This window comes from Poecilia reticulata, chromosome 9, assembly GCF_904066995.2.
Source record: "Poecilia reticulata chromosome 9, P_reticulata-male-v2, whole genome shotgun sequence".
NCBI lineage: Eukaryota > Metazoa > Chordata > Actinopteri > Cyprinodontiformes > Poeciliidae > Poecilia > Poecilia reticulata.
Window position 1 is genome coordinate 6,389,479 of NC_088838.1, and position 16,167 is coordinate 6,405,645.

At 37.5% G+C, this 16,167-nt stretch overlaps 1 protein-coding gene across 1 annotated transcript in view; it reads left to right on the forward strand.

The window, feature by feature from the left end:
* The first annotated feature begins 1,726 nt into the window (after positions 1-1,726).
* The window catches only part of hk2 (hexokinase 2), a 52,895-nt gene continuing 38,454 nt past the window's right edge, over positions 1,727-16,167 (forward strand). The window contains exons 1-3 of the mRNA XM_081611321.1: positions 1,727-2,150; positions 11,235-11,397; positions 13,598-13,746. Of these exons, the coding sequence (XP_081467447.1) occupies positions 2,100-2,150; positions 11,235-11,397; positions 13,598-13,746 (363 nt within the window). The 5' untranslated portion in view covers positions 1,727-2,099. The remainder of the gene's footprint in view (positions 2,151-11,234; positions 11,398-13,597; positions 13,747-16,167) is intronic.

Genomic DNA, 16,167 nt, shown 5'->3' on the forward strand with positions numbered 1-16,167 from the left:
GGATCCGAAGCTTTCACTACTATAATCTTCCCAAAATACCCATTCTTCTTAAAAAAAACAAAACGAACTAAAAATACTGCTAAAAACTTCATCCTCAGATGATCTTTGAAACAATTCCCTTATTTACTTTTATTCCTATCTACATTTCTAATTAACACCTCTTATTACACTCTAAAAATATGTTGTACTGTTTCTATTTGTTCATAATAACTACCAACAACCTGTATTATTTTAAGAGTACTATTTAATCCTGTGTCCAAATCTTATTCTGGATATATTATCTTCTTTTTTATTCTATTACATTTTCTAAATTCCCCAACTTTATTTGGATACTATAATAAATTCTACGTCCTCTATCCCATTGTTCTTGGCATTTCTTCTTAATGTACATTTTTGTATTTTTTTTATTTTAATATTTTAATCAACAATATTCTTTTTTGCAGCACTTTTAGCAAAACTATCAGCCAACTCACATGGGTTCTCTTATTTATATTATTTATTTTCTAGTCCCCTGTACTACTCTCTCTCTCTCCCCCCCCCAGCCCCAGTCTGCTTTCTGCTCTCTCCGCTCACACCTGCAATCAGTTAGCGAGTCAGCCCAGGTCCATTGGTCCAGGATCCATTTTGTGTATAAAATGGGGGGATGGACTACTAGTTTCTGATGAGAACGACTATAAAAACATCAAGTCCTGGTGGCCTGTTTATGTTGTTTCATTTAGCACTGTTGGAAAATCTTTGATGTGGGAATGACATTGTATGCCACATAACTAAATTCCAGTTGCAAATTGAAAAACTAGTTTAGCCGAGCTAAGTTTAATTACCTCAACAAGGCCTGTTTGGCTTTAAAAAAATGCTGCGGCTACACAGTAACAGATATTGTTAGCAGTAGTTGTGCTAGTTGTGTCCCTGTTACAGCTGATTTAACAGGGAAACAACCCAGTAAAAAGGCAAACTTAACAGTTTATTTCGTCCACTGATACGCTGTGTTCTAGTTGCCTCAGTAGTTGGAACTCGGAACTGGGTTGGATGTCAGGCCCGAATTAACATTATTAGTGTTAACTTGGAGAAGTCTGTATTTCAAGGTGGCGACGCCCAAGTAGTCGTTGTTCGCAGTACGTCTTATAAACATCATTTTAAGGTTTACTTTCCATATGTAAACGCCACTTTTAATTTGTTCCACTTAGTTGCAGGTACATGTAACATTACTTTTAGACACTCTCTTACAAGTGTGTCTTATCACCATTTCCACCACAGCTCACTACTGTTGACGCAAGAAGTAACCATATTGAAACACAAAGTCTGCCTTACAAATCATAACTGGGGGTTTTCTGAGTTACTCCTATTTTCCAGAGGGAAGTCCCACTTCGGAGGCCGTTCCAGTTGATTTTTGAGACTCGGAAGTAGAATTCCAACTACGAGGGGAACACAGCATTTCAGATGTGCAGCAATGTTTGATTTTGAGGCTGGGTTGGTGAGAAACCTATTGGGACTTCCTTCTTTTTTTGTACAAATGTGAACTGCTGAGTATAAATGTAACATACATATCCTTCAACCTAACACATAATGACAGTTAAAAAACAGCAGAAAGGTATGACTGTCATAGCCTACTGAAATAATAAAATAACTAATCATAATAGTGGGTCGAAAACTTATTAACCTAGCGAGGTGCTATTTATTTTAAAAAGGCTGAAAACCAATATCTCCGGTGATGGTTCGAAATATTACGGATATACGCAAAGGTGATTTGAGGGGAAGATGCCGTTATTATCATGCTCTCTCTCTCTCACGTACAACAGAACACGTCGCTCCTCGTTAACAGCCAATCGGCGCTTTTACTTTTGAATGACGTCACCTCAACACCCAGTTCACGGAAGTTGGAAGTTTCTTGTTTCCTGAAGTCCGCCCCTTTTCTTATTTAACCACACTACAAAGAAGCAGTTTTTGGAACTAAGGGAAAACGGAGAACGGTTTAGCAATCTAATCGTTACTCAAATTAGAAGTCTTTTTTGTGTGTGTGTGTAAAAAAAAAACCTTTTCGCGGTTGTGTACGGAAGGCGGCGGGGGCAGGACGCAAAGTTTACACATCACTCCATCTGAAGATGTTGGCCTCAAATCTCTCCGCTGAACTCCATGATGACCACGCACAAAAAGTAAGTACCGACATAGAATAATGAATCCACGGTGTGAGTGTTTGCGGGGACTGGAGGTGAAATTAGCTCGCTGTAACTTGAGAATTCGCATCGTGCTGCTGGGCGGTGAAAGTAGGTCAAAAAGGTCGGTTTCGCTATAATCCAAATGTTTGTTGACATAACCTCAGTAACATCTGTAAAGGCAGGAACAGGAAGTCATAAGAGCAGCAACACGGAGAATGGGACAACTCTTAAAGTTTAATACTTAAAGCTATGTCACTATTTTATTTTAAGCTAATTAAATATCAACCTATTATTGTTTTGTAATAGGCCAAAAGTGATTCATGCCCTATGTAGATTTTGATGTAAAGTTGCTAATTTTTGATAGGAAAGGACAGACAACTCTATTGAGACAATACAGCAGTGTACAAGGAGTGGTATTATAGTAAATGAAAAAAACAAAACGGTATTTTAACAAATATTGCATGCTAATTTATGTATACCTTTCTCAATAATGAGTGGGAAAACATTTTTGTGGTGTTTTTATTTAATTTTTTTAGTGATGATATCCAAGTCTTTGAGGCTGAAAGGCTTCTTGACATCACCCTAATCTTTTCTTCCCTCCTTAGATTGAAGTCAACCTCGCACCACTCTACAACCCTAAAATTACTTCTAGTCACAAGAGATGTGTTTAGTTAAAAGATTACAAACCTAAATCTATCAGGTATATAAAAAATCAGGAGAGAAACATCATTAGCCTGTGCTGCTAGAAGTAGTTAGCTTGGTCAACAACTACATTATTCAGCAAACCTCACTGGTCTTTGAACTTGGAGCTGGATCATGACTAAGTTAGATTTGATGTCATTCCCAGATCTAAGTTCTCATTTAATGTGTAACATATTATACATCAGAGGAAGCCAGCACTGTTTGCTTCTGGTTTACTTTTGCAAGCCAAATTTAAGGAAAATCTCATAACTATGGCCTTCGGCAGTACACCAAATTATCTTTCCAGCCACATGTTACAACTTTTTTTTTTTAGCAGTCCTTCTATCTTGACCAACTCTCAGTAAAATTGGCTATTTTTTCCGCTACAGTGACAATGGAGAACGACAAGTTCACATAAGCATTTTTCAAGAGCAGTAAGTTATATAGCTTTGTGTAAACTTTCTTGGTATGAATGAAAATGAGCTGAAGTGCAAATCCAGCTTCCAGTAGTAGTAAGCCAGCCCCAAAGGCAACGGAGACGTTTACAGCAGCAGAAATGCCATCCTTCATGGCACGTGCAGAAGAGCACGTCAGCGTTCCTCTACAGGTGCGCTGTTACTGTGCATCCAGGTACAACTTGTACACACCAACTCCACAGTAATGATATTTTATAGTTTTAGAATGATTTCCTTAGTTGAATCTCCAGTGTGCTCTGCACTTGCTACTTTTTGAAATGTTTGAAGATAAAATCAAATTGTTGACATTCTCTAACTAAAGTAGATAAAAAAAATTATTAATTTACGTTTTTCTTTTGATGAAAATAAACCAAAATTGTTTCAGAAAAAGTGTGACTGTATAGGACCAACACATAAGATGTGTCTTGATGCAAAAAAGGAAAATCAAGCCAATAATGGTGGTTACAGCTAAACATCATTTGGCTACTAGAATAGAGATCCAGTTTCTGCTTTTGGTGTGATAAATCTGTCATTCTGTCACAAGCTAAGTGGGTTAAATCAATTTTATTACTAGATTGGATTTAAAATACCCTTTTGACAGCAGGCGTTATGACTTGTCACAGAATAGCAAGCAATATGAAGCTCAGAATGCCAAATGACATCTCTCTCTTTTTTTTTTTATTCTTCTTTCTTTTTCTTCATCAAAAATCTTTGTAGGATTGTTCAGTTCCAGGGACCCCCTGCCATGAATATTTCAGAAAGCTTGCAGGTTCAAGCTCGTGTTACTTAAATGAACGGTCAGCTCTGTCGGGCTGACGTTAAGCTCGGCCGCAGCTCAGCTATGACTCATTCATTTTAATCAGGTGTGTTTGTGGCCCGGTACATCTAAAAGTTTCACGGCAGCCGCTCCCCCCTGGGGGCGAGAAACTGCGAAAGACTGCAGTGAGCCGTGACATACGAGCCGCGGGAACTCCTCTACATTATTAATACGCGTGTGGCTTTTTAGCTGCTCTGACATGCCAGAATATGAAATACAAAAGTTCTGGTTTTGATTATTCAGCTACATGTACCGCAGCTCGTGGTGCCATTAAGGCATAAAGAACATAAAGCGTTTCCACAGAAAACTACAATTTCTCTGCTTCCCTCGAGTTCAGACAATGCCATTATTTTTCAAGTGATTGTAAACTTGAACTATTCGATGGTTTGACACGACTGTGAGTCAGATTGGGTATCAAAAGATAGTTGGTTGACGTATTCTCATTTATCCAGACTTTAAAGGCTGATTAGATTGTTCAACTCAGTACATTTCAGAAACTCCTCATCAAAGTTTTCACATGGAAAAGAAAACAAGCGGTAACATTTTACGCTGGTGGATTATGTAGTTGTAGTTATTCCTGTCGCCATAACAAATTTTGCTGGGCGATAAATTGTCCCAGAAGTTATTTCGATAAACGATAACATTGTTGTTTTGAGACCATTTTAACTAATGATAATGATGTCGCTGCCGTAACTTTTAAGGAGTTATTGTGTAAATTAGCTGATTCATCTGTGATTTTTAATTTCCTTTCTTATTTATTGGAAACACCGCAATTGTGAAATTGTCTTTTGTTGATGTAGCTGAATATAGACAAAGATTTGCTCACATTTGAAATGGAAATGCAGCTAATGAAACGGATCCTTGACCCAAATTAAGGCTTTTACAGAGGCTGAATGCAGCCCAGTAATGACATGATACCACAGAGCGAAGAGCTGAAAGAACAAAAAGCATCTTCAAAGGCCAAGCTCTTTCTACGAAGAACAACAACTTCCTGAAAGTTTAGTCTGCAAAACATTTTATTGGAATCAAGTAATGATCAGAAATGGTAGCTGGCACATTGTAGCCGAGAGGCTGGTGGAGTATTTTAGCCTGCTGTTTCTGCAAACTCTTGATGTGTTTTAGAGAATAAATGGAGAAAAAAAAGAAAGCTTTCTAAAACCCAGTAGAAAACCATGTGTTGGATTAGTGAAGGCAATGCAGAAACTCTGGGAGATGAAGTATCGACAAAGTTTTAAAAACGTCCCTAATGTCATTAACAATTTATTGTAACACTAATTAAAAGTCTTAGCTTGAAGTTCGTATCCCTGTGCTTGGACTGTTTCCTTCTTTACTTTCCTAATAAACCAGTAAGCAAATATGCAGTTTTATTTTAGTTTTTTAAAATAATAATAATAAAAAAAAGATACATAATCAGATTAACCCCAGTCACCTTATTTATTTATTATGACTGAGTACTAGGGCCATGCTAAGGAAAAATATAATGATAAAATTACGAGAATAAAGTCAAATTTCTTTGTTCTCACTTTTACTTTTTAATTAATTTTTCTAAGCATGGCCCTAACGCATGTTGTAATTTATCGATTTAAACTGTTGTAATGCAATTTATCAACTACATGATTACCAAAACTTTTTCTATGAGTATGCTTCAATAAAAGTTGGAATTTATAATAACATATAAAAAAAAAAGTGTGCAGACTAAAACACAACAGTCGGTCCTGGATTTATGAATTTCAATAATTTGTGGGATTTAATTATGTTTCTTAAGTTTGTTGAAAGACGGTTATGCTGACTCTGGTTGCCATGGGATCCATCTCTGCACTCAGGAATGTAGTTATTACTTTCAGGAAGATGACCTGACCTTTCTGCACAACGTCATGGCTTCACATCACGTCTTATCCGTCAACACATAGTTAACCACACATTAATGTCAACAACACACACACACACACACACACACACAAAGAAACATAAGATGCTTCTTTTATGTTTGTTGCATCTGACAACTTCAAATACAGAATTTTCCCACGATGCCATTCAGACGCGTGTCGTCTGTCGGAGCGTTTTCCGTGCAGACCTTGTAATTGGCAACACTCGTGCAATCTGCTGCATTTCACAGTAGGTATCACAGCCTTCAGATCTTGCTTGTCCATCATTATGATTAATTTTCACGCTTTGATGTTTTTTATTTCTTGTTTTTTTATTGTGTGTGTTTTTTTCGTAGATGCTTTCGGCTCCCTTCAGCTGTTTTATCTTTGGATTAAACACACAGATTAAACACAGCATGTGCTGCTTCTGCTGTTTCATGCTTTACTACATGCCACACTGACATCCCTCGCCATCCTCAGCAGCGCCATGTTTACTGCGGGTCACTTCCTGTTCCTGGGAACCACCTGCTCTTCGAAGCTAGACGGTTCTCACACACACAGACACTGTTCGGATTAAGACCCAGCAGAGACTCTAATTCCATATTTACTCAAATTAAACATTGTCTGCCTCTTTTGTAAAAACACTGTATATACATCTTTACAAAAAAATTGCATTTTTATTTGCGGTAAAAGTTTAAATTGAACCAATTGCTTGTAATCAATCTATGTATTGACAAAATAAGCACACAGCTGCTAAATTATTGAATAAGTAGACAAATGAGCTCAGTAGCAGAGATATCTATTGTTTTTAGTCTGTTATTTTGATTATTCAAACACCAGATTGCTGAATATAATAGCTCTTATCTTTATTTCACGTATACAAAAAGGTTAGTATAGTTTTTAAGTATTTTAAAATAAGTTGGTATGGTCACATCTGATGAAACTATCACATTCTGTCACAATATGTTTCTTCATAATAGTTATAATATTAGTGGTCAGATGTTACTTTTTATCGTTTGTTTGAATTTTTCTTTTGCGTTTGTACCCCACACCCTTTCAAAGCTCGTCTTTTTTTGGCTTAGCGTTAAAATACAACAGCGCCTCCTATGGTCACGATATATGGTGATCGCAGAATATAGTTCAACACCAGCAGTCATGATCCTCCATGACGGCTCATTTTCTGAGAATGGCGCACCGACGTGCGGCTCAAGCAGAAACCTCGCTGCTTGCTCAGCTCGTTCTCATTCAATGCTTGTTTGTTGTCAAACACTTAAAGCAATTAAAAAAAAAAGTCTTAAAGAAGCCATTTAAAAAAATAACTGACTTCTGCTGTCTTGTCTCATTTTGTCATATTATGAGCTGTAACGTACAGCGTTTTATTTCAACACTTCAGATTTCTTCAGCCCTCCTCTCACAAACCATCCAGGCTTTTCCAACTTAGGATTTTTCCCACTATTTTATTTTTTTTATTTTTATGAGGATTTTCTGAACTGCAGAGTCTGTCAGCAGGCAATCAGTGGGCATTTCTTTTCCTCATTCCTATTAAGTTTTTGAAAAACTGAATAATAACCTGAGATATAGAAGTAGAAAAAAACCAAACATGTTTTAACTGCACCAGAAAGGATTCCCTGTAACGTGATGACAGAAACCCGGCAGCCATTAAAGGTTTCTCACCAGTATGAGTAAGAAAGGATTTCCGTCAGAATGCAGCTTTCTTTTTTTCATTCTTATTTTAAGCATCATCATCATGTTTCAGTGTTTATGTGATTTTTATTTGTCCCATTACCGTCTGATGACCGCCTGTTTGGGTAATCACAGGAATTACAGGGTGCACCGGTGCTCATTTTTGTGTTCTCCGTTCGCAATGGGGACTTTTCATGATTGAATTCGGTAAATTCTAGGATTTAACCAGAAATCTCGCTGTGAGGCAAAACCTGTTGCATGGATGTGCCGACACAGACGGTGCTCAAAATATTTTTTTATTTTGTGTTTCATTCAGTAGAACTGAGTGAAAGTTTTTGTTGAAAATGTTTTGTGGCAGCGATATTAACCCACCTGAGTGTGTTAATACTTTGTTGTACTTCTACTTTAAAAATTAGCTTTCCTTTGTGGGGTGAGCGACTGACGACGCTAAAAATACTAGTGCCCTAAAATGATCAGAAACAGGAAAAGTGTGCCTAAAGAACAAAAGCATTATGTTTGTTGTTGTAACCATAGAAATGTTCCCCTCTGGCTCTGCCTTGTCTTGCATAATAACTTCTTTTTCTGCATAATAACTAACCTAACAGGCTTCTCTGCTGATGCCACTCACCTACTTGACATTACATCACTACTGATATGACCATCTACCCAATAAAAACTTGATCATACAGCTAAACTGCTTGCTAATCTGTGATGTTTGATTTTACCAAGCTTGATAAATGAAGGATGCAGGACCCCATTATTTTGAATTAAGAAGGGATAGAGGCTATTTATTACAGGTGATGCAGGTGGACATGACTTATCATCTGCTAATACATGTATGTGAGAATGAAGGCTATGATTTTCATCACAATTTTGTGATGCAGAATATATTGACATTATCTTTTTAAAGGGGGACAGTAATATGTAATTTCCAGGCACATAATGCCATTTTCTTATAGCTCAATCAAGTAACAAGTTGTTGTAAAAATACTATATGTATCAAATATGTCTTGAAGGAAATTTGACTTTGATATTTAATGCTTGAAATTGGGCCTCTGTCTCTTTAAAAACTCCTTGTCTTTCCGAAACGCCGCCTTCAGGAAGTCATCACAACATGGCTCCTTTATTAACCCTTTAACAACATTTTTACCGGCGTCACACTGAAAAATCTCTCGCATAATGAGTTCCGCTGATGCCGGTTCTACCAGGTGTTTGCTCACTACTGCTGCTGCTAGTTTGAAGGAGCTGAGTGGTGGAGGAGGGCTGCTATGTGAGAAAGAAGCTCAGAGGCTTGGAAAGTGAAGGTCTGACGAGGAGCTTCGTCTCGAAGGCGGTGCCAGGTCTGCTCAGGTGTTTTGCACAGACTGAAGTAAACCCCTTTAAGATATCGGTATTTAACCCAGTCCAGTTTTGTAATTAGGTTTGATCAGCTAAACAGTTCCCAGGTAGGAGAATCCTGTTGTTTTTAAAGTGTTTTGAAGGGAACACATTAGTAGATCACACCTGTCCAGAAGGAAAGTATATTTTCAGAATATTGAGTCTTACTAGTTTTCACAAGTCTAATTACATACAATTACATCTTCAATTTAGATTTTTAAATTCTTTTTTGATGATTTTAGAAATGATTTTGAGAAATAAACTGACAGAATGAAAGCCATCGTTGCAACTTCCTTAATGCAGCTCTCATTTATTGTAATAATATTGCAAGCCTGAAGGAAACTTCTAGAAAAGTTAGTTTCCCTGCATTAATGAGAGGATCTTATTCTCTGAAGAGAAAAGTGAATTGTTTTGCCACACTTCCACCTTTAAAAAGAAAGAGAAGGTTTTTTTTTTACCCCCCCACCTCCCCCCAAAAAAAAGGTAATTATGCACAATAGTTTGTGCCCTTTAGGTTCTGAGGCAGTGTAAACTGTGGCTGTGTTGACATTTTGCAGCATAAGCAGTTACAATTAGTGCTACGGAGGAAAACCAAACACAGCTGCCATCTCTGTCAATGTGTGCGTCAACAGAATACGTCAGTCATCAATACAACCAGAACTGCAGCGGGAAAAGTTGGGGAAACGTTTGGGGTTGAGGGTTTTATAATATTGGTGCCTGTAGCCAACCTGCCTGGGCTTGTGTGGCCGTTTGGCATGAGAAAGCTGTAATTCTCTCTGTAGCACTTACTTGCCAAATTTTAAAGGTTCTTCTCACAGCATTTTATTTCACCAGAACACAAATTTAGGTAAACGGGAACAAATAATATGAAGTATTATTATTATTTATTTTTTTGCATATTTGATCAATTTTGACAAAGGGTTAGTGCATTTTGACTACCATTTGGATTCTGTGAGCAGGTGAAGTTAAACCTAATGTAGCATCATATTATTACAACAACAAACATCATTCACTAGTGCGTCTTGTGCTTGCCGCAAGCAATTACATATTTTTTTGTTTCCCATTTAGTTGACTATGTTGGAACTCTGCTTGTCGCAATAAGAAATTGCCGAAGTAGCACCCGTTCGTTTCTATTGTTGATTTTTTAGAGATGGATCATACAGATTCACGTACACCAAGCGTACTTGCAGGTCTAAGGATGTTTTCACGCCTGTTAGTCCAGTAGACTCTGTTTGATTGAGAACCAAGATTGCAACATTTGTTACATGCTGCAACAAATGTTGCAATATTTGAAAAACATGTTGAGCCTCCTCGCCTGTGGTGGCGCTGCACCAAGAACCACTGAAGGAAACATAAACATCCGAAGAAGACAAGAGCCCAACTTCCTTCTTTGTAAAATATAAACAAAAGTGGAATAGTGTCAGATTTTAGTGACTGTAGGACTTCTCTTTTGTCTTTGGCAAAAGATCACAAGCCATTTCTTCCTCTAGCACTGGACTCTCGCATTTGTTTTGGTTGCAATTACCCAGAATTCCCTGTGCTATAGTTCGCTTTTGGCTTTTGAAGTGGTCTTTGATTATCTGGTATTGACACAGTGAACCTTGGTCTCAGTTCACTGCAGCCAAACCGAGACCAAGGTTTTCAGGTGGACTAGCGTTCGCATCTGTGATCCTTATAAGAATTGGATTGCGAATTCGCAAATCCCCAAACGAACCGGAATTTGATTAAACAGGACGAAACTTGGCCTTAATCTGTCCTCTGAACAGATGTAAAACAAGAAGACTTATATTCTTGCAAGTCCTAAAGAACAGAGTTTATAGGAGCATGCTATAAACAAAGATGCCACAAAAAATAAATGTCTCTGCTAAACGCTTATTTACTTTCTCACAATAACCAAAGTGGCTACAATTGGCAGGACATACCAATCCCAGTCGTCCAGCCCGCTCAGTTATTCTGACTTCGTGGCTCCTATTTCGCCACATGTGCTCACACTGAAGCATTAAACTCATTTTAATGGCTGTCTTGGAAAAAGATCCTGGCTGTGGTCCTCACCACTTCGATCTTCGAAGCACAAAGCCAGAGTTCAGCTTTGTGCACAGCTGGGCTGCATTCCTCTGCATTACTCTTCAACTACAGATAAACATGTATTTTGCTACTTTTTTCATAGCGGTGCATTGCCTGTCCTTTTTCTTACTCTTGTTAGGTGGACAAATACCTGCACCAGTTCCATCTGTCAGACAAGACTTTGATGGAGTTGTCTATGAGATTTCGGCGAGAGATGGACAAAGGCTTATGCAGGGACACAAATCCCACAGCCGCCGTCAAGATGCTGCCAACGTTTGTGCGTTCTACTCCTGATGGAACAGGTAATTTTTTTATTTTTTCCCCCTTCAAATCTGTTTTTGAAAATTGCTCCTGTAAGCACAAACTGAGTCCTTATCCAACTCTAAGCAGCTCTTTTGGATAGAGCTGGCAGCCCACAATAATACCAAATCTATTCAAAATGCCCAGAATAATGGGAAAAGAAGGCAGTTGAAAGATTTTCTTTTTTCTCTTTTGCCAAAAAATAGGTTGTTAAGATCTTTAGTCTGAAAAAGAGATGTGACAGTTTGAGCAATCAAATATTCCTTTCATTGATTTATTATGGAGCTCAAAGTATACAAAGTGTGAATGACGATTTCAAGGCCCTTTTAATTTTTCTATTTTACAACTAGCTTTTTTTTATTTTGTTCATTGTAGTTGAGTGTTTTTATTTATTTATTGAGAAGATTGTTTTCACACCACCACTTATCTCTAAATTGTTTGATTAAATGGATTTAAACATGAGAGATGAACCATAACAGGCATCTTTAAATGATTATAAGTCTTGGATCTGTGTTACCAGGAGCAAGCCTATAAAGTGTTTATTCAAAACCATTAAACTTTTTCACATCTTTCACGTTACAACCAAAAACAGTAACAAATTGTCCTGGACAACATATCGTCCCAGTAATTATTGCGATTGATGACAGTGTTGTTGTTTTGAGGTAGTAAATTGATAATGGTATAATAATGCAAATTTGCTCTCTCAAAGAACAATAAACTCCAATTTTGTAAAGAACAGCTAACTCAGAAACTGGAAAATATCGTAAATATCCAAAATAAAACACAACACCCAGAAGTGAAACCATAAATTAAATAGTTTTTGATATGTCTGTAAACAAAATTTCCCTTTAAAATTAATCATCAGAATGAAAATGATCAAGCTAATTCTAATTCATAATGCAGTTAACTGATTTATTGCTTATGGCAGCAGGCTTAGTATTGCATAATTATGACAAGAAGGATTAAGGATGATAAAACATTTTTATAGACCTAGATGTAAAATTCATTGCAGGATCAACGTTGAGACACTGGTGTAAAATAAGTGTGCTTCAATAAGTACCTAGGAGGAAAAGCTACTGAGGAAATGAAGCCAATCTTCTTATAATGACAGCAACTGTTGCATATTCTCTGCATAGTTTAGGACTGTTGACATTTTCCGATATTTTGATTTTATTGCGTTGCAGCAGAGATGTGACTGGAGATTTGATGAGATTTCATTAATCGACTAAACCATTGTACAAAAGTAAAGTGAACTGAAAATGGTCCAGGATGTTACTTAGGACGTCCTGAATGATATTCATTCATTTAGGTTCATTCTGCTGAGAATAAAGGAGCTGAATACATATCAGTCCCAGAGGCTTGAAATTAGGGTAGAGGTTGATTTATTTTTATTCTTTTTCTTTCACCAGGACAAGGAATCAAAAAATAATAATAAAATTTGCCATGACAGGTCAGATGATTTGAGTTCTAACTGACTTGAGATTATTTAAATTTGTGGTTTGCATTTTAAAAAGCAGCAGTGCCAAATTTAAAATACGTTTAGAAACCCAACAAAGACATGGAAGTTGGTTCTTATTTCTTTCAGATTAGGGGTTCTAAAGACATCGAGTGACTTCATGCTTCCCTTCGTTCAGCTTTTTTTTTTTTTTCTTTTTCATTTTGATATTCGACCTGCTTGACTTTATCTTTATTCACTTTCAGCCTGAATTGTTTCTTTCAGATCAGAACGCATCTGGCATACATTTTGGTGTTTTTAAGGGAAGTTTTATCCTTCCCAGTAAAGCTGATTCTAATATTCCAATGAAATATACTCAGGTTGTTGTTATGAGGTGGTGCAAATTATTTTACGATTTTGTCCCCTTGAAGATTTACTAAAATACAATCAATATTTTGCAAGCAGAGAAGCTACTGTGAAAATACTCTAATTTACTTGCAGACATACGAGATGTTTGTTACAAATTCATGTTAAATAGCTGGACAAAAAGTCCATAACTCCAATTAATTTTTAAGATTTAATTATTTTTATCTTATTGTTTTGCAATGGTTTTATCAGATGGGTAAATGAAAAAAGAAAAAAAAATTAGAGATGATTACAATTGATAGCGACAAAACTAAGAGTATCTGATGGGGAAAAAAAAAAAATCATATTTTACGAGAAATATCACCTTTTAGTGCTGAATGTAATTTTCTTTATGTTGACAGAACAAGGCGAGTTCCTGGCTCTCGACCTCGGCGGATCCAACTTCCGAATCCTGCTGGTCAAAGTGAAGGGCAACGGCGACCAGAAGGTGGAGATGGAAAGCCAGATTTATGACATTCCTGAGCTCGTCATGAGGGGCAGCGGCTCTGATGTAAGCCCCTCTCTCCCCCTCCCCCACATGTTGTCCAGGAAAGCCAGATTTATTTATTTTGTCACTGACCAGCTTTTTCCTGTCCTGTTTTTGGTTATTTTTTACCTGTCATGTCTGCTGAGCTCTGCTCGGCTCCTCATGCTGGGGTTACATGTTGACCTGTGTGATGATAATTAGCTGTTGTTGTGACAGGTGGTCACAGCCATGTCTTTTGGCTGCCATGCACCAAACTTCCCCAAGCAAAAGACGACGCGTCGATGTCATGTAGACTCAAAAAAACAAAACAATTCCATACAGAAGTTATCAGACGGTTTTAATTTTCTTCTCTAAATACATTCATGACATGTTAATTTACTGTTTCTCTCTGTTGTCTTTTTTTTTTTTGGCCGTAATTTGCTATGCTGATCAGCTTATCAAAGTAAACCCTCTCACTGACACACCCAACGAGAGGAAAACCACCCGGCTGAAGTTCATAATGTAAAAGAAAAATACATATAACATATTGACAGCTTCGTGTTTAACCATTCCTCGGTGTAGCAGCAACTCGGAGTGACGATTACACCAGTCTGTAATATTGCAATCCCTGAAGGAGTTTTGTAAATCTAATGAGTTCAAGGAAGAGGCGTCTCTAATTGAAGAGACGCCTTTTAGTCGGTGCTGCCATTTGCGTTGTTAATGAGGGTTTTATTTAGACCTGTCTGTGAAGGAAGCAGAGAAATAATAAAAATGTCCCTTTTTTGTTGCCGTCCCAGTCGACGTCAGACATTTCGGTGTCTTGTCCAGCTTCTCCTCAGAATACGAGCGGCTCACTTCTACCCAGAACCGCTCCATTTCCGACAAGTGCTGTGAAAAATGTTAGTGTATGTACAGCGGTTTACAAAAATATAAAGATATCGATTAATGAGTTAATCTGAAGTTGGTTGATTTTATCGATTGACTAACAATTAACTGATAAGCGGCAATTTTCTTAAAAACAAGAATTTTCTCTTGCATGAAATGTTTTCTTTCAATAACACTAAGGGCAACATTTTTCTGAATATGCTAAATTGAAAACAAAAAACAAATTAAAATTTTAACACCCTTTTGCGTCAAATGTGTTAAGTACTGCCTGAATAAACAGAAAATTGTGGCTTTCTCACATTAACTTAGATATATTTCAAAATAGAAAGTGTGCTTTGTGTCTCACACTGGACTCTGTTTGGACCGTTTCTCTTCCCCGTTCTGGTAAGGCTCTGCCAGCTTTATTCCTGTATCCACTGGCTCAGCTTAAGTCTGACACATGGCGCCCTCTGCTGGATGGCAGCCAGGCTACACCACTAACAGAAGGTCTAAGTGGATGCTGTTAGTTTATTGATTTTAACTAAGTTTAATCTAATACACCATTAAAAGACAATTATTATCAATATATGAGCTACTTATGTGACACACTGGAAAGAAAGGTTGTTAAAGGGTTAATAGAGGAGCTATGTTGTGATGACTTCCTGAAGATGGAGTTTCAGAAAGATCTTCTTAAAGAGAAACAGGCCCAATTTCAACGCATTAAATCAGGGAGTAAAATTTCTTTTAAGTTGTGCTTGATATATGTAGCATTATTACAACTGAAGATAACAGTTACTTGATTATGCTGTAAAATGTCACTAAAATGCCTGAAAAACACACAATACGTCCCCTTTTAAAGCACAGTTTGTGATCTGTAAAACTGCTGTTTACATAAAGAAACCTTTTTTTATTAACTCATAAGTATTACAAATGTCTCTTACATCGTTTATTGTCTCTTCTCGATTCGATCTGATTTGTTTTGACCTTAGGTCTGAATACAAATGCACTTGACCTTTTTTGTTTGTATAAATTGGAAAAACCATCTCTCCTTTTGATTCCATTTCACCGCTGATTTGTGAGTCCGCTGTGTAAAATCCCAATAGATGTATGCACGGTCAACTTGCTATCTTAAGATGTTCTTTAAGAGCAACTGAGGGGGGCTAATTGAAGAAGAACGGTGTTACCATAATCCCTAATATGTCTAGGGGGCTTTAGCCCTTAGACGAACAGCGAAATAATGATGTTTGAGCCGACCTGTTGGCATCTGGAGGGATTCTCACGAGCAGCGTCTTCTTCAGCAACAGTTTGTTTCTCTCAATTACCCCGGCCGCCCACAGTCTCTTTCATAGCCTCGACCTACAAGCGGCGAAGGAAATCTGTTTTTGCTTCCATTAATGCGCCGTGTACACAAACATTAGTGTGTTTCACCGCCAGAAGCGGTCATTTCGTAAGCTCCCGCCTCCTTTTCAAGCCGGGGTTAAAAGTGACGGGGGCGATTGTGCCTCAGAAACACTCTTAGGATGTATTAGTATTGTTGGCAAACAAACAGAAAGGGACCACTTTATTTCCGCTGCCGCTCGTTAACAAATCCCAAGCAGTTTG